The 26740-nt window shown below is 40.0% G+C and overlaps 1 protein-coding gene across 6 annotated transcripts in view; it reads left to right on the top strand.

Annotated features, from left to right (window-relative positions):
* The window catches only part of LOC149203713 (uncharacterized), a 554312-nt gene that overhangs the window by 254882 nt on the left and 272690 nt on the right, over positions 1–26740 (top strand). For all 6 annotated transcript variants that reach the window (XM_089403546.1, XM_089403545.1, XM_089403544.1 and 3 more), the window contains one exon: positions 11889–11979. In XM_089403546.1, the coding sequence (XP_089259672.1) occupies positions 11889–11979 (91 nt within the window). The remainder of the gene's footprint in view (positions 1–11888; positions 11980–26740) is intronic.

Below are 26740 nucleotides of genomic sequence, written 5' to 3'. Positions count from 1 at the left end.
GACAGTTTTACTAGAGTTCTTATGTCTAAAATATTTGATGCATTGCTTGCCAAACTGATAGAGCATGGATTAGCTCTGTAACAGTCCAAGAAATGCCTTAAACTAAGTTTGTATGCAAAGTTGCACCACTCTGAAGTTGATTTATGAACTAGCCTCCTCAAGGGCCACACCCCTTTTGCTACTTTGTTTCTTAGGGTTTTGGAGCATTAAGGATTTTGCATCTCAGGGAACCATACTTTATGTTAAAAGGAAATTTTGACCTTGTTGTCACTCAGATTGTACAAGCATTGCGACACCGATTTAGTTTGGGGGCTGTCACCCTGATCCCTGACCTTTCCATTCTAGTTGTCTCCTAACAGCAGGCTATGGGGGGTAGTCCCTATGGAAATGTGAAGTGAAAGACAAGTTGACAACCAACGTGTCTGGGAGACACGATTGAATGGCCTAGCCACTTGGTTGATTTTATCAAGTTTCAAAGAATTAGATTTAATTATTAATGAGACTAGTGCCTTATGGAGTCAACTAACTTGCTTTAATATCAATTACAGACCAAGTAACTGGATGAACAATCGCTACTTAGATGCTTCACTAACTTGTTTGCTATGCAAATCCTAACAGTGAGGTGAAATGCAAAATTTTGGTTAATTTTAAGTTAGATGCCTATTATAAGAGTAACCTTCCCCAAAACTATTTTGGAACTAGTCTCTAGAGTAGTTTGTGGGATGGAAGCCAATGGGAAGCAAGCAAGACTTGATTAACGATACCTCCCCTTGTGTTCCAACCACCCAATGCCTCCGACGCTACAAAGACTGTGACTCTAACGACTGCAAGGTCACCGTGTTAACCACTAAAGGGGTTAAATTCCTCAAGCTAAATCAAGAAAGAGTGGCCCTAAATATCTATCAACCAAGATTATGCTTGGAGGTAAATTATTTATGCAACTAGACTTAGAATGCAATGCAAGATGGATTGAGTGATTATTAACCCTTCAGGACAATAATGAGATACTTATGAAAGTAGTGAGCTACCAATATGCCAAAATGTTGCCAAATGCCAAACCAAACTTGCCAATATAAAATTATGAGTTGACTAGCCTTCTTATGATGAAGTAACCACTGTTATATCAGACTTCAGATCTATTTGCAATCAGAGATGGCAACCATGAAGATCATACAATTTAACCTAAAACAAAATGCCCAATGCGTTGAATTAATTCCTTAGTGTATTAGGCAAATTATGAGTGACTTTTGGAGCACTTTCATGAGGATTGTATCCTTGTTATGATGTAGATATGATCGCTGTAGGTAAACAGTGAGCAAGAGAGGGTTTAGAGTTCAAACCCTTACGCCTTGGGGCCTTGGAAGAACTAGCCCACTTGCTAAGGAAGGGCAACGCTAGGCCCTATAGGGCTAGCATTGAGGAGGAGGTGTGAAAATTCCTAAATCTAACACATTAGAAACCCCTACTGCAATTTCTGGTTTACTATTTCCTGCTTGTTCTTTACATTAACAAGTTATTTAATTGCATAAATATCGAAGTAAACACAAATGCAACCTTCACAGATATACAAATTATACACTGAAGTAAACAGAAACAATAACACAAGGGACACCGTTACTTTTGGACAATCGCCCTAGGAAAAACCCAATGCAGGAAAACAGGTGCAATAGATATGAGGGTTTTATTATTAAGCAGATTGTTGAATACAACTAGGGTGCTAGAAATTGGCTCACCTCGCAGAGAATGTCCTTTGCAGTAGTACCTCTCTCTGGAGACAGATATTCCGGCAAATCAACAACCAGATTATCAACCACACAGTGACTCTGGCTGTGCCTTGTGCTGGACAGCGAAAGCTACTCCAAGCACTGCGTTGGAATTTCATCACCCTCTCTGGAACTGCATCACCCTCTCCCGGCTTAGGATATGGTGATCAACTTCCGATCTGCCCCACAAAATCTCCTAGTGCTTCTTCTGCGTCAGCCTCTACGGCTTCTTCATCAGCCTCTATGGCCCTTTGCGTGTTGATTTGGGGTAGCATCAGATATGCTCCAGCCATGAAAATTGGTGGAGAGGCTAAAGCACATGAGATCTCCAAGACCCAGAAATGGTTTGGACAGATTGTACCCGGTTTGGGAGATATAAAAATAATAAATATTTTTAATGGAGTCCCTAAGTCTAAATTTGGGGAAAATAAAATATTAATCTGAATTAATATAAAACTGTGTTAGAATGGTCCAAAAGTCATGGATCAAGCCAAATGTAATCTTGGCCGTTGATTAGAGATTTAATTTCGGTCGTTGATGGATCAACGAGAAAGGTATAAGAAGAGGCTTGAGGGTCAGTTGGAGAAAACAACAAAGTGATCAATCATTCATTTTGCTAGAGCGGGGTTGCTAAGCAAAAATGAATCAGTGATCAACAACGAGGGGAAGTGAGTACGAGGCAGAAAGGTAGGGACAATACTGGGAGACTGGCACAGAAGTGGAGAGAGCGAGAGCAACAGTTAGTCCAGGGTACGCAGAGAGCCCTGCAGAGGTAGCGCAGAGCCCAGAGAGACTGCATCATCCACACAAAGGGCAGAGGGAGTGACATAGAGGCTCCACAGTGCCTCAGAGGGCTGGCGTAGAGGGTCTTGGGGCTGACGTAGGTTAGCAAGAGGCTGACGCAGAGGCCAAAAGGGTGAGCACTGAGCTTTAGTTGTGGCGGAGAGGTTTTCTGTGGGACAAGTTTTCTGAATACCTGTTTCCAGATATAGAGGTATTGTTGCTGTGTATTTTTGTCTGTTGGGTGAGCCAGTTTAGGCACCCAATTGTACTTTGATAAATTGCATAATAATATAACCCTCTGAATAGCTGCATCGGTTTTCCCACATTGGGTTTTTCCGGAGACATTGGTACAAAAATAACGGTTTCATTTGTGTGCTTGTTTTCTTTCAGTTGATGATCTATAGATGTTGATACTATACTCGTGTTTATTTTCAGTGTTTACATGGTAAATAACTTAAGTAATTAAACAAGTAGGAAGAAATAAACTAGATAGTACAAAAAGAATTTCTAATGGGTTAAACTTAGAAATTCCAACATGGTATCAGAGCGTGGTTGTAGATCACAGGAAAATTGAAGGCATTAGCCAAGCAGAGCATTTGCAACAGATTCAGCTGTCCCGAGTGATAGAGTTGATCCTTGCAGAAGGTGACAGAGGAAGGAGTGACGCAGAGGGACTGCATCATCATTTTGGGCCGAAGAAAGGCAGGATAGAGGCTAAGGGAGGCAAAATCAGGCACATGCAAAGCCACGCAGAGGCCACGAGGGCTAACGCAATTGGCTTGGGGAGCTGATTTGCCGATGCCGGGTTGCGTAGAGCCAAGTGGCTCAATCCTTGAGTTGCTGGGGTATAAAAGGTTGTGGGTAATTTGTGGAGTGAAGCTGGTGGGGTATTGTGGTCATAACAGTATGTAACAGGGCAAGACCAAGGTGGAGGGAGTTGCTGCCGAGGCAGATTTCTAGCCAAGGAATTCAGATCAGTGGTGTAGTTGCACAGACGATTGGAGTGGGGCAACTTGACGTTGGCAGAGGGATTTCCAGAAGGGAAATCGAGACTCAGAGGGAGTTGAATCGAGAACTTCCAGACAGGAAGTTGAGAGACTCAGTAGGAGTTGAACAGAGGACTTCCAGGAGGGAAGTAGAGAGGCTCGGAGGAGTCGAAAGAAGAGTAGTGAGATGGCCATGAATGGGCTGAGAGATCAAAATAGGTTGGACGGAGCGTCCAACTTTGTGGTTTGGAAGGCCAGGATCTTGTCCATTCTAGACAGACATCGCCTCAAGTGCTTCGTCACGAGAGTGATAGTTGTCCCAGTTGACCTGGTAGCTAATGAAAGATACGAGGAGGCAATGTCAAAGGCTAAGTGCATCATCCTTGATGGGGTCAAGGATCATGTGGTACCACATATTACCAAGAAGGAAACTGCAAAGGAGATGTGGGATGCCTTGAAGACATTGTACCAGCATACTTCCGTGCAGAGGAAGATGCTCTTGGAGAATCAGCCTAGGGCATACCAGATGCAGTACGGAGAGCAGATAGATGTCTTCCTCGATCACTTGAAGGAGATCCGTGACCAACTAACTTCCATAGGGGCCACGCCGGATGAGGAATTGATGGTAAGTACTGCACTGAACGCAATTTCCGAGGATTGGGAGGTATTTGTCCAGAGCATACTGGGCAGGACGAGCCTTCCAGATTGGGAAGAGCTGTGGGCGACTCTTCGTCAAGAAAAGATTAGGTAGCTAACCAAGGTGGGGAGTAGCGACAAAGGGGTTAGAATCAAGGAGGAAGAAGAGGATGCGGCTCTAGCATCTGCGGGAAAGCAGGAGAAGAGGAAGAAGGACCTCTCCAAGGTCAAGTGCTTCCATTGTGGGGAATTGGGTCATTTTGCGAACTAGTGTCCTAGGAAGAAGAGCAAGGGAGAGGCTTCAGACTCGAAGGCAGCGCCTGCAAAGGCGGAGAAAGAAGTCGAGGAGGACGATTGTGCCATGAGTGCTCATGTGCCACTTGAGAAGAAGTGGGGAGACATCGAGCTGTACTCAAGAGGACTACAGGAGATGAGGGGTAGGATCCTTGAGGTACCTAACCTCTTGGATTATACCTTGCTACAGGAGCCCCGAAGAGGAGTGGCAAGATTGATAGATGTCAGTAGAGACGGATGCGAATGGAGTGACAAAGAGTGCTCCAGTGCAGGTGTCTCGGGACAGCGCGAGGCTAGAGGCTGCGACAGTGCGAGAGGCACAGGAGTGTTATACCAGTGCATGATGGCACAGAGAGGTGTGCAACGGTGCGAGATGCAGGGAGTTGTTGTAGCAGCGCAGAGGTCAGTAGAGGGAGCACTTGTTAGCGACAGAGAGAGCTTCAATATCGGGAGTGTTTCTAGCTTGATAGGGATGTCAGAAGTTGGGTAGATCAGTTACTTACTTCTCAGTAACTGAGTTGCAGTGCAGTAGCAGTATGCAGTAGTACTATGGAGCATGATGAGAGGGGATGCAGTGCTGGGAGGATGGACCAGCAGTAGCACAAATGCAGAGGGAGTTGCGATACAGATGCAACAGTGGCAGTGGCAGGGCCATGAGCAGCAGTACAGGATGCAGCAGTGCAGAGGATGTTGAGCGGGTAGGCCTAGCGTTAGCACAAGGACTGGTGCTAGCTAATCAGTGTGATACTCACTGTGGAGTATTACTAAAGCATAATCCTCGCTAAGAGGGAGTATTGATTTGGGGTAGCATCAATTATGCTCTAGCCATATAAATTGGTGGAGAGGCTAAATCACATGAGATCTCTAAGACCCAGAAATGGTTTGGACAGATTGTACCTAGTTTGGGAGATATTAAAATAATTAATATTTTTAATATAGTTCCTAAATCTAAACTTAGGAAAAATAAAATATTAATGGGTATTAATATAAAACTAGGATAGAAGGTTCCAAAAGTCATGGATCAAGCCAAATGTAATCTTATCCGTTGATTAGAGATTTAATTTCAGTCATTGATGGACCAGCGAAAAAAGTATAAGAAGAGGTTTGAGGGTCAGTTGGAGAAAACACCAGAGTGATCAATCATTTATTTTGCTAGAGCAGGGTTGCTAAGAAAAAATGAATCAATGATCAACAACGAGGGGAAGTGAGTACGAGGCAGAGAGGCAGGGACAATATTGCGAGATTGGCACAAAAGCGGAGAGAGCGAGAGCAGCAGTAAGTCTAGGCTATGTAGAGCCCTGCAGAGGCAGCGCAAAGCCCAGAGAGGCTGCATCATCCATGCAGAGGGCAGAGGGAGTGACACATAGGCTCCTAGAGGCTGCGCAGTGTCTCAGAGGGCTGACATGGAGGGTTGTGGGGTTGACATAGGTCAGCAGGAGGCTGACACAGAGGCTGGAAGGGCCAGCGCTGAGCTTCAGTTGTGCCAGAGAGGGTTTTTGTGGGACAGGTTTTCTAAATACCTGTTTCCAGATATAGAGGTATTACTGCCGTGTATTTTCTCTATTGGGTGAGCCGGTTTAGGCACCTAGTCATACTCTGATAAACTGCATAAAAATATAACCCTCTGAATAGCTGCATTGGTTTTCTCGCATTGGGTTTTTCCGGAGACATTGGTCCAAAAATAACAGTGTCACTTGTGTGCTTGTTTTCTTTCAGTTGATGATCTATAGATGTTGATACTGTACTTGTGTCTATTTTCAGTATTTACATGGTAAATAACTTGTTAAGTAATTAAACAAGGAGGAAGAAATAAACTAGATAGTACAAGAAGAATTTATAACGGGTTAAACTTAGAAATTCCAACACTGCGCTGGCTCCTCAAGCCTTTGCGTGAACGCTTCTTAGGCCTGCGCTGTCTCTCCCGATACTTTACTGCCTCTCTGCTATGTATTCTTCCACCTTGGATTGAAATCCTTTGCTGAATTGCCCTTGCTGCAACTCTGATCACTAACTCGATTTCCTCAGCAAACCCAACCCCAAAAAATCGAATTCTTGATCTCTCTTTGTGTGTCTCCAACTGATCCTCAAGCTTCCTCTTATACTTTTCCTATTGACGATTCAACGGCGAGATTAAGTCCCTAATCAATGACTAAGATTAGATCTGGCTTGATCCTTGTCTCTTAGAACTTTCTCACCCATTTTATATTTTTTTTTTCTCGGTAAAGACTAAATCTATTAAGAGAAATCAATATGGTACAAACAGGAAAGGCAAAAGACCGTCAGACCGGAAATGATATATGCATCAACCTCGGTCCCGGAAGAGAGATACAATCACAGAGCTATAGGAAAGACAGAAGACCGATAGACCGGAAATGATAAATTCATCAACCTCGGTCTCGGAAGGAAGATACAAACTCTGCTACACCAGAAGATTTGATAGCAAATACTAACTGTCAGGCTGTTACCCCAGCGGGACAGTGATTACACCACAATGTTTTTTCCCTTTCTTTTTGTTAACTTTTGTCCAGCCCTCATGAGGAGGATGGGCAAGAACAACTTGGAGACTGGAGTTCTCTATCATTGGGGACTCCTTCTCTGAATCAGAGGAGGAAGTCTCATGGGGACGTTTCTGGGAATTTGCTGAGACATGGGTGTGCTCCATAATGTTCGTGGGCGGATCCATCGTCTGCGGCATCTGATCTGGTTCTGACTCTTTTTCCTCCTTTTCCATACTTGGAACCTTTTCCATACTAGGGGGACTGGAGCTTCCGGTTGGCGGCGGTGGGCAGGGAGCCCAACGCTTGGGCTTAGTATGAGCAAAGAGGCCCTTTTTTGCTCTTGCTGACAGCGATGGGCAAGAGATATGTAGGTGCCCTGTTTGGTGACAATGGCGGCATCTGAAGGCAGTGTTCTCGTACTCTAGAAACTGGGTCCAGATAGCGTCCTTGATCTTGAGATTGATGTACTCTGGCAATCCCTTACTTAAATCAAGCTCCACACAAACTCTGGCGTATGTATAGAGACCCTGCCTCTCTCTCTTGTAGTCTCCCTTCAGAAAGCTACCCAGGGCATTGCCTATTTGCCTGTATACTTCTGTATGCCACAGGTGAACTGGGAGATTTGGAAGCCTGATCCATACCGGAGCCTTGGTGATGACTGCTGAAGCTGGGTCAAAGTCGGAGAACCATGGAGTTAGGAAGAGACCAACTGAACCCATGAACCAAGGGCCTTCGTCTAGGGCATTGTAGCAATGCTCTAGGTCATCGAACAACACTATGAAATATCCTTTTGCACAGAAATAGACCTTACAACGATCAGTCCAGTTGTCTTTGATCCAGTCATAAAGATCCTGTGAGCGCGGCCAGAGCCCATTGAATCTGCAGATGATGGCTCTTTCAGCAAATTTCTGGGTTTCGTCTTCAAGATCAGGGTAGGAGATTTCAACTGATGGGATCTCCTCCACTTTGTCAACCAAAAAGGGCTTGGGTGAAGTCTGTATTGGTGGCTCTGTCTTTTCAGTCTGCTTGCCATGGACTGCATCTTTGTACGAAAAAACCTTAGCTGAGGAAGGCTCTCCCCCAGCTCCTCCTCTAAGACGAAGGGAAAGGATAATAGATGCATCTTTCTCAATGCCATAAAAAGAAATAGGAAAGAGATCCTCAAGATGTTTACCTTGGTAGAGAAGCCGTTGGTCTGCCGAAGGGATCCCCAATTTGATGTCCAATGCATGCTTGAGATTCCGCACTGGATCCGCCTGGCAAACCCATTGAAGCATAGTTTTTCCTGAAAGAAGCCTGATTTGAATCTGGAAAGCTGCGGATGATTCTGAAGGCCTTTTTCCCCAATCGATCTGAGGAGCGGGAAGGCAAATGCCTTGATAGAGTTTCGAATCCGGCCTTGGTCTAGTGTGCAGGGGCGGCATACATCTGATTAGTGTCGTCCCTTCTTTTCTGGAAGCGCTGGTCCGAGGATAGGCTAAGGGAGCCGCACTATTTTCCTTGTCCACTATTTCAGCCGTCGAAAGGGAGCTGCTCCGTCGCGCCGTAGAAGCAGGGGGACGGGGCCATGTTTTCCCGGAGCTCTCAGATAAGAGGATAGGAGGCTCTTCTACAACTCCAGTGATCATGGCATGGAGATCTTGAGTACCTGCCGATGAGAGAAGACCCCATGATCTTTGCCCAGATCTCTTCAATCCCTTCGCGGCCGGAGCGATTTGTGACCCAACGGCGGCCTGGGGCCTGGAAGCATCAAAGCTGGGGTTCGAGCCAGTGAAAATGGCGTGGCCTTGTTGCTGATCTGCAGCAGAGAGACAGCCCCGGAGTCTATGCTCAGATCTCTCAAACCCTTTCTCACACAGCGCAATCCAGGAGCCGACGGCGGCCGAGGGCAAGGAGACGGGGGAGCTAGGGTTCGCCATCCTTGGTTCTTAAAATACCCTCACCCATTTTATATTAATAAACATTAATATTTTAATTTTCCTAATTTTAGACTTAAGGACTCATAAAAAATATTATTTATTTTAATATCTCTTCATCTGGGTGGAATTTCTCCAAACGATTTTTGGGTCTTGGAGATCTCATGTGCCTTAGCCTCTCCACCAAATTTCATGGCTAGAGTACATCCGATGCTACCAAAAATCAACATGAGGAGGGATGCAAAGCCTAGTTAGGCCTTCGACTAGGGTAGGCAAGGCCCTAAAGGCCTGTCGCAAGCCCTAAGAGGGTTGAGACTTAGGGATGAGGCCTCACAAAAGGATGCCGCAAGCCAAAGGAGGTTGAGGGCTAGGGAGGAGAGGGTGACGAGAGGAGAGGAGGGAGGAAAAGGGAGCGGGAGGAGGAGGAATAGGGAAATGGAGAGCTAGCAGAGGCTAGGGAAGGAAGCGAAGGGTTGAAGGATAGGGCCGATGGGAGGAGAAGGGCTCTAGGCCTTACGACCAGGCCTAAAAAGGCCACAAATTCCCACGACAAGGGTAAATACGGCAAGCCAAGACCTAATTAGGCTTGCGGCTAGCCTTAAGAGGCTAAAAGAGGTTGACGCAGAGGGAAGGAGGGCTGGATGACTAGCTTGGAGGAGGACGCTGGGCCTAGGAGGCCCTAAAAACTTTCAAAAACCCTCACAAAATTGAATTTTTGCTTCAAATCTTCAATATTTGCCCAAAAATCCTTGATGCTGGCCCTGCAAAATTTTTAGAGACTAGATCTTACCCTCAAGGGCCTAGATTTAGCTCTAATCCAAAAAATCTTTTTGAAACTCACGTGCACAAATAAATTTACAAGTGCCCAAGACCTCAATATATACAAAGGATTAAAAACCCCAAAATCCCAAATCCCAACTGCAAAACAATGGTTAGAGAATAAAAATTATTTACAAAAAATTATTATACAAAGTTTATCTACAAATTATACAAATATACAATGCTTGAAAAGCTTTTTGGAAAATTAAAATTTTTATATGATGATAGCTAGATGTATTTCGAAAGATAGATATTCAACCAGATCCTTTGTGAAGTAAGAACGTCACATAAAATATTGAAAGTCCAAACAAGGTCGGCCTATGCCTATAGTCTGTGAACTTGGAGCCCAAGGGCAGGAGAACTTGCAAATTCTATATATTTTCTTAAGAAAAAATCATTAGAACATACAATAAATCAAATCACCTAAGGTAAGCCCAAAACTTACTAATAGAATGTTCCTATCATCTACAAATGAAATAACAATTCAGATAATATCAAAGCACAATATAAGAATGCACATACCCAGCACGTACCATAGATCAATGAGACAAAGACACCATGAATTGAACCCAAAGTCTTTTATTATGATATTCAAACGTTCCCAATAGAACAATGGCTTCACACCAATGTTTACAAACTTACATTAGAGCTCAGCTCATCATATAATGAAAATTGAAGCAAAAACCTTTTATTTATAGAGAAATTCCTCCGAGTCGAAAATAATGGTTAGTTGGCTTGATCCCCATCAAAATAATCTCGACCGTTGATAAATCCTTGATCAACTTTTAATCTCTGCCATCGAAAATATTTAATTTTGAAGAATTTTCGAATCCTTCATTAAGACCATTTTTTATTAGCTCAAAAAATCTTATTTTGAGCTAATTTCCTAAAAAAGTTGACTTTGACTTAATCATCAAGGTCCAAGGGTCCAAATTTTCTTGAAATTTCCAACATTCCCTTGGTGGGTGACCTCCAAAAATTTATTACCTTTAGACCCACAAATTTTTCCACTTAGAGAATTTGATTTATCTAACATTTTAATTTTTGACTCTAAATTAATTAATTTCTCGGCTTAGGATTTAATTTTATTTTTGCCAAAAAAATTAATTAATTTACCCTTGAGGGGATTAATTATTTTTCCGCCCTCAAATATTTCAGCCACGGTGTCTAAGTATGAGGGACCATGCACTAAAATATTTTCTACATAAGATTTTACAAATTCAACTCTCAAAGGGGGAATACCTACTCATTATAGACCCTCAAAATATTTACCCAATTCTATGACACAATATGATCTAGTAGACCAAGTGATCTGTAATAAAAGAATTTAGCCAATTAGCTTTAATTATTCCCAAATCACTTTTACAATAGACTCGACTAAAACACTAGAACTCACCTAAGACCTTGATGATAAATTCCACCCTAGTTTTGGGGTGAAGATGGAGGGAAAAACTCTGCCGATCATCCGTGTTTAGAAACACAGATAATCAGTGAAACAAAAAACCTTCTAGGATGAAATTTGTTGCCAAAATAATAGGCTTACGTAAGTTGTTACATAAATACACGGTCTTACTAGCATCATTTACATTATAAATTTGCAGAGTGGGTTTGCAATGACATAAGAACTGCTGGTTGATGATTCTGAACTTTGAAAAACTTGGAATATTAAAAAAATGGATGCAACAGGCCTCTTGTATTGTCTTCTTGTGCATGAGTGTAACTAACACATTTCTCTTCAAAAATAGACTATCAACATTCTAGCTAGTTTGTACTATTTTACATTTTACAATTTTTTTGTTTTTCATTCATATAATAAAGTTTAGGTTTTACTATATTACTGGGCTATCTGAAATATATTTATGTGTTTCTTTATATATTTCTGCCTTCATTTTGTTCATTAAGTTGTCCAGATCAGCCTTAGCGTTAACATGACCTTGTAATATGTTTTTTGAAATAATATGTTCTTAATACTTATCAAAAACATGATTTCTAGGCTGATTGATGCTAGTTTTAGGAACCGAATACATTAAATAAGTAGACTTACAAATGTTATTGAATTATTTTGAAATAAAAGTTTTGATTTCATGCCAAAGCATAAATCTGGTGTTTTTTAACCATCTCCTTCATTTATTCCAGTCTATGCACTAGGAGAATGTTGGAATTGACATGACATTCTTTATATGGAATTTGTAGGATCCTAGGCAACTGCTAGAGGATGGAATACGCAAGGAACTCGGAAGGGAAATTGAGAACACATTAAATAATTTCATCATTTTCTCAGCTGGTGTGTATGTTGTAGATTAAGCATACTTGCTATTTTCTTACAGGGTTTGTAGTTTCTAGAGTTTTTTTACCTTTGATCAACTTTCAGAAAATGAATAATGCTGTAGACGTGGTTTTAGAAGAGAGAAAAAAAAGGATTGAGGACGCATATCCCACTTAAATTATTGCAAGATAACTGTTTCTAACAAATGTCCTAACCTGGACTATCTTGTTATTTCATAGTTATTTTTCAATTCAATTATATGCTTGGTTTAGGGTTTACTTTTTGAAGCATGAAGGATTCAATGTAGGCTGTGTTGGTAGATTTTGAAGTTAATTGACCCAATGAATATGTTTGAAATTAGTCCATCATATTAGGATTGTTTCTTATGGAATATTTATGCAACTTGCCTTAAAATGTCACCCCTTTTTCTAGAAGTTAGAAACGTTATTTAGTTATGCTTTAAGGTTGTTTGTATGATAGATTTTCTATTAGTAAGGTAATTTAGTGAATTTTCTCTTATAGTTGTAATGTATCTGAATAATCCACCCTTATTTAGCTATAACGAGTGGTAGTACGTTTTGCACCATATTTTGTATGGGGTACCAGAATATTTTTCATGACACTCATGGACTTTCTATGGATCAGTTTGTAGATCATGGGCTTTATTATCTTGCACATGTTATCGTTATGTTAATTTTTCATAAATTTGTTCTATGCTGCAACTATTTACTTCAGCAATATCCAATAGCATCCAATTTAACAATTTACTTATTCAATTATCCAATGCTAGTAGATCAATAGTAGATAGAACAATTAGACAAATGCACAATGAAAGACAGCTAAGAGACAAGAGACACAATATTTGGTCAATGACCAGGGAAAAACCCCACTAAGGGGAAAACCCTTGCAAATCTTCTTCTATTAGATTGTCTTCAAATGTTCAGTAGAGAGAGTACATCATCCAAGAGTCAAAGTCAAACTTTGACTAGCCAATGTCCAATGTCAATATCCAATATCCAAACAAATCAATATACCAATGTCAAAGATGATGAGGAAGAGTAAAATCTGGTCAACTGTCAAATCTGCAAAAAGTCAACAGCAGTTGATTGCCCTAACCAGTCAAGTCAACATAAGTCAAGTGAAGGTCAAATCTGCTCTAATTTAATTCAGTCATTGCCCAGTCAATGCAGCCTCTTTTGCTGGTCAAGGTCCCAAAACTTCAGTCAACCTTGGTCAATGGAGAGAGAAAGTTTGCTGTCACAGTCTGCAATTTTCTGCGGTCAAAACAGAAATTCAATGACAGTCAAACTGCTCAGAATTCCTCGATTTTGGTGTCCTTCAATGTGGCCTGCAAAAATCAATATTTTTCCACCCAAAACCGAAGTCAAATGATTTCTATTTTACCCTGGTCAACGCTGGTCAACGCCCTGCAACAGACCTGCAATTTTCTGCGGTCAAACCTGCGGTCAGCTCTGCAGTGAGCCTTGGTCAAAGTGCGCAGGACTTCTCGGTTTTCATGCCAAAAGCTGTGGCCTGCAAAATACCCGAGGGGAAGGAGGCATTCATGGTGGCTGACTTGGCATGATTAATTTGTCATGTTCTAATATGACCATTTAATTATTTGGCTAAATTTCCCTTAAATTTGCTCAGAAAAATACACCATAATAAAATTGCACAATTTTGCATAAGAAAATTGCTGATGTAAAAACTTAGAAATGTTGCAATTCAAAATAAACACGAGAAATAACAGTAAAAACTCAACCTTATTATATTAAATTCGGATTTGGAAATACATGCCAAATATGATTCCCAGAACCTATTGAAACACCAACAATATATGTGTATGGATGACAATGGCTCCTCTAACATCATGCACCTGTGAGAGATCTGATTGACCTCTCCTTGCGATCTCCGCATTAAGCCCAGTGAGTGGATCTGATTTGGTCCCTCCTTTTTGGAGTGGCTAAGGTATATGTCTCAATACTGAAACCCCTCCTTGTTGGATCAGCTAGGGTGGATCACTTACCACAGAAACTAACCCTTTACGTAATATGGGTTCTCACATAGACCAGCTCCAAGGGCTCAACTCAACAACAACAAAACAATAATCCCAATGCATGCGTAAGGAGTGAACTCTAATCTCCTTTTATAGTCACGGGCTTATGAGAATACCATGGGTCTTTCTTTTTATTATGAAGATGACTTATAATATCCTTTTTCCTTAGTCACTTTTAATTAACTAATTCCCAGATATTACATCATTACTTTAATCTGTAGCCTATGGAATGGCTAGGCTACTGAGTTAGTCTCCATTCCAAATGCTCAGAAAAAGGGACATTACAATCTTCCCTTCTTGAAATTTCTTGACCTCAAGCAATTTTAACCTTAGTACTAGGATCCCAAATGAATCTTAAGAATCTCTTTTGCATTACTTAGATGGAATCCAGAACTTGTATGCCAAGACCAATTCTTGGATTCCAAATAAATTTGAAGAAGGCTTTGCTAAAATCCCGCTGCATCAATAGGATACTATCAATCTTAACACATCATGTCTTCTAGTTGTGCTCTGGTGCTTGGTCAAGCCTTACCATACGAGGGGATAATCCACTTGGGTCCCAATGCCAAATAGGGAATCTGTCATCCCCAATGGTTGAACACTCCAACTACGGTATATAGTTGGCTAAAAGTAATCTCCCATAAATTTCCAATTTGATAGGGTACCAAGTCATAATCTCCTTCTAGTCTAACTGCTGGGGACCTCTATCATAGTAGTTTTCAACTACCACCATAACACCTCTGGAGTCCATGACCTCCGAGATAGTCTCTCTCCCACTTAGCATCAACAATTCTTGAAAAATACCACCATGTTGACATTGCGCTACTCTGATTATACCTGGGATGTCGATACGCCAAAGTTCTGTCTCTTGATTCCACATCTTGATATACTTTCCATATTGCTCAAACAACCTGCTAGCTTGTATTATTGCTTCCTTGTACCGTCCATCCATTCCATGCTTATGTGTCATCACCTTCTCTCTATGGGGGATGAGCATTAATGTGCAATGTTGCTCATTACTTGCACTTCTACTCCCTTGCAATGTGTTGTAACCCTTGCTTAAGTACTTCTAAAGAGGGCTACTGTACATCTCGACTCCTGCTCTTGTTAAAAGAAACTCAAGAGCATGCTTCTGTTGTTGCCCTATTACGAGTTTTAACTGCTCCTCAATACTAAGAAGCTTGACAACTATCTTAACACTCTTAATCCTCCATTCTTCAAGCTCACTATCCTTCTTTAATATTGTGCCCTTTAGGTGCTTGAGTTTCTCCTTCATTACTAAGAGGTCTTCTACAAGATTATTAATCTTTCCTTGAATGTGCTCTTGGTGAATATCATTTAGATGCCTTGTAACCATTATATCTGATTGCATTTCAGTTATGGTTGGTCCATAATGTTAATTCTCAGCCATCTTTCCCAACACTACCAGTGAAGCCCTTTGATGAGTTCTAAGGAATAGATGATTCAAAAAATAGCGAGGAAAGCCACTCCTACCTAGGAAGGTAACACTATACGTGATCAAAGCCCCAAAATTAGAAGGGAAGCCCTGTATGAAGTGTTAATTTTTCCCTTGATTAACAAGCTTGGTCCACTTAGATGTGTTGAAAAATGTGTAACTAGGTTCGGTCTTCATAAATATGAAATGTACTTTTGATTATTGTATATTGTAAAATGAAAGGAAAATTATTATTATTATTTTTGGAGCATGGGTTTCATGCTCAAGGTCTTTTATTTTAGAGGTCAAACATCCATTGAGTGCTTCTAGGATTTGTCATAGGTCAAGAAGTCAAAAGAGTCATTGTCATAAGTTGAAGACCCCATCGGGCACATTGTAACTTGTAAATTTTTTTAATAATTGTCATTAAAAATTGTCAAAATACCCTTCAAGATCAAGTCTGCCTAGCAGCTGGGAAATCAACTTAATTTGAGGAATCACGTCCACCTTTAAGGAGCCTATATAAAGGAGGGAACTCGACCTCCTTGGAAGACATTCATCACTCATTCAAGCGAAAGAGGAAGAGGAATAAGGCAACAAAGAAGGAAGAGGATGAAGAAGACTTATTTCTGGGCTATTTCTCTCTCACACGTGTGAAGGAAGGCTAGGGTTTTTGTTGCTGGTATAGGGTTTTTCTTCTGCAGGTTCGATCTTGAAGAAGGAAGATAAATAAGGTAAGTGAAGGTCACATTAGGCCATTCTCAAGCACTAGAAGGAGAAAACCAAGAGAAGGTATGAAGAAGTCTTGGGAGGCCAGAATAAGCTCTCACGTGTGGTAGTAGTTGCTTCTAGGAGGGCCAAAAGTTTCAGACCTGTAGTAGAGGTCGAAATTCTGAAGCTGGGGGTCGAAGTTGTGCTGCAGGAAGAGATTTGACTGGGTTTGAATTGGAAAAAATAAGCACATCATCTGGAAGTGTTGGACTTGGTCTTGGAGGGTATTGCTCTTGGTCTAGAGGTCTTGGAATTTGTCAATTTAAGAATCTATAAAAAGAGAAGAGATTTGCGGGTTTTCCTCTCAAGTGGAGAGGTTTTGGTCCTGGCTTGCAGCCTACATTCTGTGTTCTTGTTCTTCTTGTTTTGATAGATATTTGATGATATACAAGCATAATAATAAGTAAAGAAGCTAATAAGTAAGAAAAAGTAAAAGGAGATCACAAGCAGTTATCAAGAAAAGAGAAATCACCCTAATCATTTCCATATAGATTTCTCAACATGGTATAAGAGCTAACATTGGCTAAGGGAATTATGAAGATCTCTACTACACTGAAGAAGTTTCTAAAGAAGTGTTCAAAGGTAGCAAGTCATCTCAAGAAGGGCTTCAAAGAAGTATGGAATCTTCTATTTACTCTAAAGAAGGAAGTAATCAAGACAAAGGACAAAGGACTTTTCTTAGCACTCACTGGCACATTTGAAGATGAGAGCATTTGGGTGATCGATAGTGGAGCATCAAGACATATGACCGACCATCACAAGAAACTAAAAACACTGTCAAAAGGAAAGTCCTCTTACTCTGTAGAGCTTGGTGATAATAAGAGCTATCCTGTGAGAGGAATTGGATCAACCTCACTAGAGTTGGAGAATGGAGGAAATATTCATCTCAACAACATCTTATTTGTTCCAGGTTTGCATAAGAATTTACTTTCCATTTCAAGTCTAGAAGATAAAGGTGATAGAGTGGCTTTCATTGATGGAAGAGTTGTAGTATGGGGTAAAAATTCAAGCATAGAAAATGCAAGAGTGATTGGAATTCATGAAGGAAGACTTTACAGGCTGCTAACTCCCCTTGCTCAAGCTTTAGTTCACATTGAAATCAGCCCATGTGAACTTTGGCATAGAAGATTTGGTCATCTCAACTTCAAAATCCTTCCAACCCTAAATTTAATAGTAGATGGAATCCCCAAACTGAAAGAAGATCACAAAGGAGTATGCAAGGGATGTGCAATGGGTAAGAACACCAAAAGACCATTTGGAAGCAGTGCTTCAAGGTCAAAAGAAATCTTGGATCTTATTCATTCCGATGTTTGTGGTCCTATGACTCCTAAATCCCTCGGAGGTCATCTATATTATGTCACATTTATAGATGACCATTGAAGAATAAAAACTAATAGCTTGTTGACTTAAACGTAAAAATACACAAAAGATATTTGTAAATAATAATTTATTAATATATATAAATGTACAAGTGATATGAATGTTACAATGAGGCCCTGCTTTTATACCTAAGCAGGTGACCTTTCATGATTAGGCATGTCTTTTAGACATGCCTTTTCACTTAACTTAATGACTATTTAACATAATCAATTTTTGATTATTTAATATTTACATTTATTTTATTTATTTACTTGTTATGAATTATATTCATAACATAGCCCCTTCCTTCGGAAGCTTTGTCCTCAAAGCTTTAATGTTGTGGATTTTCTTCACTTAGTGTCTGTCATCTCGATGTGTATAATCTGGCCATCCTCTCATCTTATAGCTCATCAGTAATATTCCTTTGGATTTTTTTTTTTTAACTAATAATTTTTTTAATAAGTCTATATATATATATATTTATAACTCTATTTTTTTATTTAATAATAATAATAATAATAATATTATTATTATTATGATTTTTTTTAATAATTAAATTAAATTAATTTAATTACTATATTGTAACTATTATATAGTTATTGTGAAACGAAATTATGTGGTGGCTGTTATAATGTCGAACCCCAATATACACTATGTATATTAACTGAACGTATTTATCGAGCGGTGTACTTGACGTCATGTCTTTCGACCTGGGGAAGTGGCGTTTGATGGGAGACGACAGTAGCGTTTTAAACTGAATGTATGGGTGGACGGTTCGTCGGCTATCCGAACAAGGGAGCACGGGCCTGCACAATCGTTCATTGTGTAGCGTATGGGCAGTTTGTGTGCAGTGTATGGGCCCAATGTGGCCATGTTCTTCCTCACTGCTCTCCTTGTGACCATGATCATCATTGTGTGGAGGCCGATGCCATAGAAACCCTCGCCTTTTAGCCCACAGTTTCAGACACCATAGTGCCCTGCGATAACCCTCAATGTTTTCATTAACAATTGCTTTAATTTGTTCTATATTTTTATATCCGTTCAAACTGTTAATACTCTTGAGATTCATGCTCCCAGTCACAGGAAGGTGGGACTGTTTTAACAATTCTGGCTTTCCAAATTTGCCCACATCAGTTCCATGGTTTTCAACCCTTGTATAGTTGTCTATAACACTCTTTGAAAAGAAACATTTGCAGAAACTTGAAACATCTGCTGCAATGTTCCTCATGCTAGCCAGGAGATTTATGCAAAAATTTATGAAATCAACCACAGATCTAGTGCTAATGCTCTTCACTTTTTCCAAATATTGAAACCCAGAGCGAAAGAAACGAAGTCTTAAGTCTGAAATTTTAGTGAGACTTTCCCTTGATGATTCTTTGATTCGATCAAGCTTGAAACTAGACTTCGTTGAAGCCATTGAAGGTTCTTGAAACCATTTGAAATATTCTTTCAGTCCCGTTGAGTTCAATCCTGATGGTTGAGTTGTAGAAGGTGTATACCATTTTAGTTCTGATGGAACAGTACTGTGGGTGCTGAAGGAATTGCTTCCGATAGGCATTACAGAAAATATTGAAAAACAGAAAACCAAGATGTTCTCGGAAACACCCTTGAGAGCATCGCTCTCGGTGTAGGCTGCAGCGTCCATGAGAATATGCATAGTTTCCTCGAACAAACATCTCATCAAGGGTCCTTTCTCTGTGTGATGGCACCAATATTCTAAAATAACACACAGTAACAAAGTCTGAAAGCAGATTATCTTCGTGAAATTCATTCCCAGTCTTTTCAAGTACTTCATGTAAGCTTCAAGCTTTGCTCTTTCTTTGAGCATTCCTTTACTTTCAGCTCCAACCAATTCTTTTGCCTTCTTATCCTCATTGATCAATTTTCCCACATTATTAACATCCAGGGCTGAACCTGTCAATGATTTATTTCTATCTTCACCATCCTGCACACACTGATCTGACTTGGCTTTAACCACACTTGTCTTGAATTCTGACATAAAGTCCTTAGCTGAGATAAAGTCCACAGAAGATTTTGCTGGAGCACCCTCAATTGAATCAGTGTTGTCTTCCTTGAGTATTCTTTCAAACTGATTCTCAAGTTTGTTGTCAATGGGCCGAATCTTATCCAAGAAATCTCGTATCTCCACAAGACGAGCAATCACAGGATGATCTCGGACAGAACGACCTTCTGCTTTTAAAATTGAGTAGAAAACAATGGATTGGCAATAGCACAACAACAACAGCTGCTTCACCTCCAGATAGTTCATGCCTTCTTTGGTTACATTTTTGTTACCTTTCACCTCCTGCCGTATAACCTGAACAATTTTCAGGTTATCAAGTCCATCCTTAAATTCTAATAGCAGTCCCACTAACTCTGGAGCATCACTCATTACAACTTCCATCTGCTGCTCTTTTGTTAACACATTAATATCCTTCTTGACTTCCTCAAATGCTACAATTTTACCATCATCAACATCTTTGCCCAGTTCTCTATCTGAAGTTTTCTTTGATTTCCTCCTTTCAAGCCCCCCTTCACGTCGCTTCACAACCTCCTACAAGGTTTCCTCATGGGCATCTGAATCGGCATTGCTTTCATCTTCCTCATCCTCATCTAGACCAAAGTCTTCAGGACGAAGTGATTCTGCTTTTTTTCTTTGCAGTCTTAGTACCTCAGCCTCTTCAACTGCCAGTAGCTCATCATCACTAGATTGGATCTCATAGTCAATATTATTAGCACTATAATATTGGTTTTTTCCTTTGCCTCGTGCTGCTTTCCTTTCTTCCTCCTGTTCATCAACTTCTTCTTCCATTAGCTGTGCAACCTCATTTAATTCTTCATCATAATTTGGAATTGTCATAACCTGATTTTTTGCAGAATTTAGTGCTTCTTCATGAAAATTTTCTGGAGATTCATTTTTTTCTTCCTTGCTTTCACTTACAGTGGTCACATATCCACTTTGATTTTCGGTTTCATTCATGTTACTGCACACTGCCCTAGCTACCTCTGCTGACAGAGGTTTTGTTCCTTCTTTAGATATAATAACAACAAGCTCATCATCATCATCTTCATCTAGATCATCATCTTGATCATTTCCTACATCATCTTCATTTTCAACATTATAATCATCTAATGCTTCACCTTGTTTCTTTTCACCCTCACTATCATCTTCCTTATTATTGATTTCTTTTCGACATGCTTTAACTTTTGCAAATGATTTTTCTAAATGCTGAAATGCTTCTTGAATTTTACTAAACTGCTCAATGCATTCAGGACGTGAATGTAATGGCACATTGTGCGGTGAATAACGTTCAAAAACCCACATGATTATATTGTGCGCCATGGCTCTGATACCATTGAAGCATAAAAACTGATAGCTTGTTGACTTAAACGTAAAAATACACAAAAGGTATTTGTAAGTAATAATTTATTAATATATATAAATGTACAAGTGATATGAATGTTACAATGAGGCCCTGCTTTTATACCTAAGCAGGTGACCTTTCATGATTAGGCATATCTTTTAGACATGCCTTTTCACTTAACTTAATGACTAGTTAACATAATCAATTTTTGATTATTTAATATTTACATTTATTTTATTTATTTACTTGTTATGAATTATATTCATAACAACCATTCAAGGAAAACCTGGGTTTACTTAATGAAATCCAAAGATGAAGTATTTACCAAATTTCAAGAATTCAAAGCTGAAACAAAAGAAGAATCAAGATATTAAGTTTTGATAATGGAGGAGGATACACATCCAAGGAAATTATAGCCTTTTGTAAGGAGTCTAGGATCAAGAGGGAGCTGATAGTCCCATATAATCCCGAACAAAATAGAGTTGCATAACGAAAGAATCGGTCCATTGAAGAAAGTGTAAAAGCTACGTTACATGATCAAGATTTATCGAAATTTCTGTGGGGTGAAGCTATGAAGACAATTGTATACATACAAAATCGAAGTCCCCACAGGTCACTAGATAACATGACTCCTGAAGAAGTATTCACTGGGAAGAAACCAAGTGTGGATCATCTTTGAATTTTTGGTTGTTCTGCCTATATTCATATACCTAAGGACAAGAGAAAGAAGTTTGATCCATCAGGCATGAAGGGAACATTTGTTGGCTATAGTAACTCTTCTAAGGCCTATAAGATCTACATAAAGGAAGGAAACCAAATAGAAGTTAGACGAGATGTGATATTTGACGAAAGTATTGCATTCAAGAAATCAAAGGATCTCCCTATGGCCTGACGAAGAATTTCCAGTATTTGAAGAGGAAGTTACTAGGGAGGAAGAAGAATCAAATCATGAAATGAAGGTCCTAGTGAACCTATACAACCTATGGTAATCCTCGAAACTAGAAAGAGACCTAACTGGTTGAAGTCTACACTACTTGATGTAGAAGGTCATGGTGCAATTCAAGGCACATTCAGGGAAAGCAAGAAGCCCAAACAATATTCTAGGTATGCAACCTATATGACGAAGTTGATAGAAGTAGAGCCATCCACCTTTGAAGAAGTTGCCACACACCAAGAATGGAAAGATGCCATGAATGAAGAGTATCAATCGATAATGAAAGATAGAGTTTGGGAGATCGTACATAGGCCTCAAGAAAAATTTGTGGTAACTTCCAAATGGCTCTACAAGATTAAACATGCAACAAAAAGAAGTATTGATAAATATAAGACAAGATTTGTGGCTAGGGGCTTCTCTCAACAGGTGGGCATCAATTATGAAGAGACCAATGTTGCATGAAGCGGGGACAAAACAGGGATGTTTTTTGGAAGCAAGGACGCGGAAGCATCATTTTCCAAAAATCTAGTAAGCGAAGTGTCTGCTATATATATATTATATTTTTTTTGCATTTATATTCAAAATAAACATCCCAAATACCAAATTAGTTGTAGAAGACATGAAAACATGCATAAATCAAGATAGATATGGCATCCATGATTCCATTGTAGTTACTAGTATGTACATCAATGATTAATTGTTTGAGCATCAACCATCTATATTCTAGCAATTACAAACATACATCAAATTTTTAAGCATATTATAAAACATAAAACATTTAAGCATATTATAAAACATAAAACATTTAAGCATATTATAAAACATAAAACATAGAGCATAATATGATTTATCTAGCAAGTGAGCAACTGTCAACATTTGTCATGTCCAAAATTCAAATAATAATTTTTACAAAATAGGTCACTTGGTCATCGCCAAGACAAAAAGGTTCAAATTCACAAGCGTACAAGTCTAATGATTAATCTATGACAAAAGTAGTAAATTGTGAATATATGTACTAATCTCTCCTCCTTCCACCATGAAGAGAAGTGGCAGCGGGCCTCCATGTGATGGCAATGAAGAAGATGGTGCCTGTGGAAGTTGTGGCACTGAAACGGATGAAGACGAACCCCCTGTTGTCGGTGTTGAACCATGGAACCTAGGAACCAAGGGACCAGATGGGGGTGGCATCTCAACCCGATCATCATCATCTTGGAATCGCTAATTGCATGCATGCTCCCAAATGGACTAGTGCTAAGCATATAGTTGCTCAATTATCTCCGTAGGAAACACGTTTCAGAAAAAACCGAAATGTGTTTCGGAAAAACTGAAACACGGATCCAAAAAATCGAAACGCGGATCGGAAAAAGCCGAAACGCGTTTCGAAAAAAACTGAAACGCGGATTGGGCCGTAAGGTTTCGAAATGGCAGGAACTGCATTTTTCAGCCTGATTCGCGTTTCAGTTTTTCCGAAACGCGTTTCGGAGGGCGGATCTTCCATGGATCTGTATGGACCGCAGATCGGGCTTTTGATCCAGTGGGGGGGGGAATGTTTCCTACAACACTGGAAGAGACATTTGCTCCGATAGCAAGGTATACAACTATACGTTCGTTTGTCTCTTTGGTAGCATTGATGGGATGGAACATCCACCAAATGGATGTCAAGGCTGCATTCGTGAATGGCACAATTGATGAGGAAGTCTATATAGAGCAATTCTTGGGATTTGAAGTTAAAGATAGAAAGGGATATGTTTGAAAATTGTAGAAGGCATTATATGGCCTCAAGCAAGCACTAAGGGCTTGGTATGCTAGGATGGATGCATACCTACAAAGATTAGGCTTCACAAAGAGTTCTGCTAATCTGAACCTTTATATGAAGGTTGTGAAGGGAGAGCTAGTAATCATTCTTTTGTATGTGGATGATCTTCTCTTGACAGGTGTGGAAGGTCGAATTGAAGAATGTAAGAAGCAACTAGCAACAAAATTTGACATGAAGGATCTAGCGCTGATGCACTACTATTTGGGATTGGAGGTTTGGAAAGGATCTGATGAGATCTATCTAGGTCAAGGGAAGTATTTGATCGAGATGTTGAAGAGGCTTGACATGATGCTTTGCAAACCAATGACAACCCTGATGATCACAAAGTTGAAAAGACTAAGGAGTTCCGAATCGAGCCCTGTGGAACCTACCAAGTATAGGCAATTGATTGGCTCACTAATGTACATGGTGAATACACGACTAAACATGTGTTTTGCGGTAAATGTTCTCAGTCAATTCCAAGTGGAGCCGAAGCATGATCATTGGATAACAACAAAACATATATTGAGATATCCGAAAGGAACAATCCACAACTGCCTGAAATATGATAGGAGGAATGATGTCCATTTGATTGGATATACAGATTCCCACTAGGGAGGCAGTGAGCAGGATGGAAGGAACACTACATGAGGATGTTTTAGTTTGGGATCCTCTGTGATCTCATGGATGAGTAGAAAGCAAGATACAATTGCTTTGAGTAGTGCTAAGGCTGAGTATATTGCAACCTGTGAAGTAAGCAGAGAAGCTGTCTAATTGAGGATGCTGCTATTCGACTTGTTTGAAGGACCAATGGACCCTACTGTGATACATTGTGATAACACCAGTTGTATAAGATTGTCTGGAAATCCATTGTTTCATGGAAAGACGAAGCATATAAACGACAAGTATCACTACATTCGGAAGCTAGTACAAGATGGTGTCTTGCAGCTATGGTATATCTCCACTGATGAACAGGTAGTTGATATTTTGATAAAATCTCTTCCTAACAAGAAGCTTGTGTATTTGACAAACAAGCTTGGTTTGGTTGCTATATCCTCCCTGATTGAGAGGGAGAGACAGGCACATCATTCTTGTCTTGGCTTGGGAAGAAAGAATGGGGGATTGGGTAAGCATCTGGCATCTGATACTCTTTGAGGATGTGGTAGGGTATCCAAGATAAGAGTAGTTGTAGAGGACTGGTATTCTTTGAGGATTGGCTACCCGAGATAAGAATAGTCCTGGTGGAACATGCTCTGAGAGAACCCGGGTGGCGTATGTTCCGAGAGAGAGAATGCTGATGGTGTTTATAAATCGTTGGTCTCGCCAACATTGTGCTCTGATCTTGTGGAGAGATAGAGCTGTTAGTTAAGGCCTTGCTATATGACAATGCTGGTTGACATGATGATAAACATATGTGTTACGAATCCGACTCTTCTTATGAGATCTCTTCAGACTGAGAATGTCCATATACCATTTTTTGATACCTCCTTAGTTAAGAGGGAGTGTTGAAAAATGTGTAACTAGGTTCGGTCTTCATAAATATGAAATGTACTTTTGATTCTTGTATATTGTAAAATAAAAGAAAAATTATTATTTTTTTTGGAGCATGGGTTTTGTTAGTGTCGGTCTTGAAAGCCCTCCATCAGTGATCAAAGCTCTTTGCATTTTGCATTAGTAGGTGTCTCATTAGTGTCAAATTTTGCATCTCGTTAGGCATGCCATAACCCTGATGGAGGAGCTGGTCTATTTATACCCCTCTTGGCTTTGCTGGATCAGGTCATATCAATCATTGAGTTTTTCAAGATTGTCTTGTTTTGTCTTAAGGTCAAAGGTCCTAGGTCTAGGGTTTTGGTCATTTGTCTCAGCAAGGTCATGTCTTTGAAAGTCCTTGAGTGCCCAACAAGCCAGAGGGAGGATTGTAAACATGTTTCTTTGATATTTTCATCATGTACAGTTCATTTTTAACCTTGGATTTAAAAACTCTATTTTTAAAGCCAAGGTCATGTTAAATTTTTGTAAAAAGAATGAAATTCCAAAAAGTCTTCAAAAAGGCAGCAATAACCCTGGTCCCCTTGCCACAGTCCCTCAGATGATCTACCTGCAAAAAGAATCAAGTCAAAGCACTCAAAAAGTCAAATTCAGAATAAAGGAAACCAAAAAATCAGTGTTTTAAAAAGTGTCAAAAATAAACTTTATAAAGTGGGTTTATGGATGAAATTTTTTCAAATGAAGTTTATAAAGGTTCAACTTCCCACCTTTTATTCTCATTGTGCATCCCAACGATTGAAAGAGTGGTTTGAGAGAGTGATTGGCGAAAGGAGCAAAATCGCAGTGATTTCGGGTAGCAGAGTGGTGCGCGACCCGTTGAAGGAGGTGCGCGACCTGTTGGGCGGTGCGCGACCCGTCCAGAACCCCTCCACAGTGCAGAATTACTACGGGCGCGACCCGTTGGGAGGTGCGCGACCCGTTGGGAGGCCTGCGCGACCCGTTGAACTGTTTGCCTCCAAACTTCAACAGAATTCCTCAATCTCCCTTCAACTCATCTCAATTGGTCGAGGTAGGCTCTTTACACATTGATTTGGAGAATGGTGATGAATATAAGGTTGTATGCTATGATTTTAACCTCAAATCATGCAAATGAAAAGACTTATATGGCTGCAAAATTCATGTGCAAATTGTGCTAGGGTTTATGGTGTTTCAAGCTGTTTTTCCCTTTGATTGATTTCCTTCCCTTCCCTTTTGCCCACACTCATATGTACATTTCTTTTCCCCATGATTATTTTATAAATGAAATACAAATCCCCTTCCCATCCCTAAATCACTAAAACTGAAAACCCTACCCCTCTCCCAAAGCATCAAAAAACAAAACAAAGTGAAAACCCTAATTCCCCTCTACCATATGCATATGCAAGATAACAAGAACTGTTGGTAAAATGTCAACATGTGTGGTGTATGGTTTCCCTTTTGTTTTTCCCTATTAAACATGTATGCATATGTGCCCATGTTCACTTGTATGCATGTTTTTTCCCATATGTAATACTCTTTGCAAATGATTTCCCTATTA

This window comes from Pinus tabuliformis, chromosome 2_1 (assembly GCF_031772625.1).
Source record: "Pinus tabuliformis cultivar Carrire ecotype Pingquan chromosome 2_1, CPIR1, whole genome shotgun sequence".
In the NCBI taxonomy this organism is placed as follows: domain Eukaryota; kingdom Viridiplantae; phylum Streptophyta; class Pinopsida; order Pinales; family Pinaceae; genus Pinus; species Pinus tabuliformis.
Note: the sequence above shows the minus strand (reverse complement) of the source record. Positions and strands in the feature narration are given on the sequence as shown.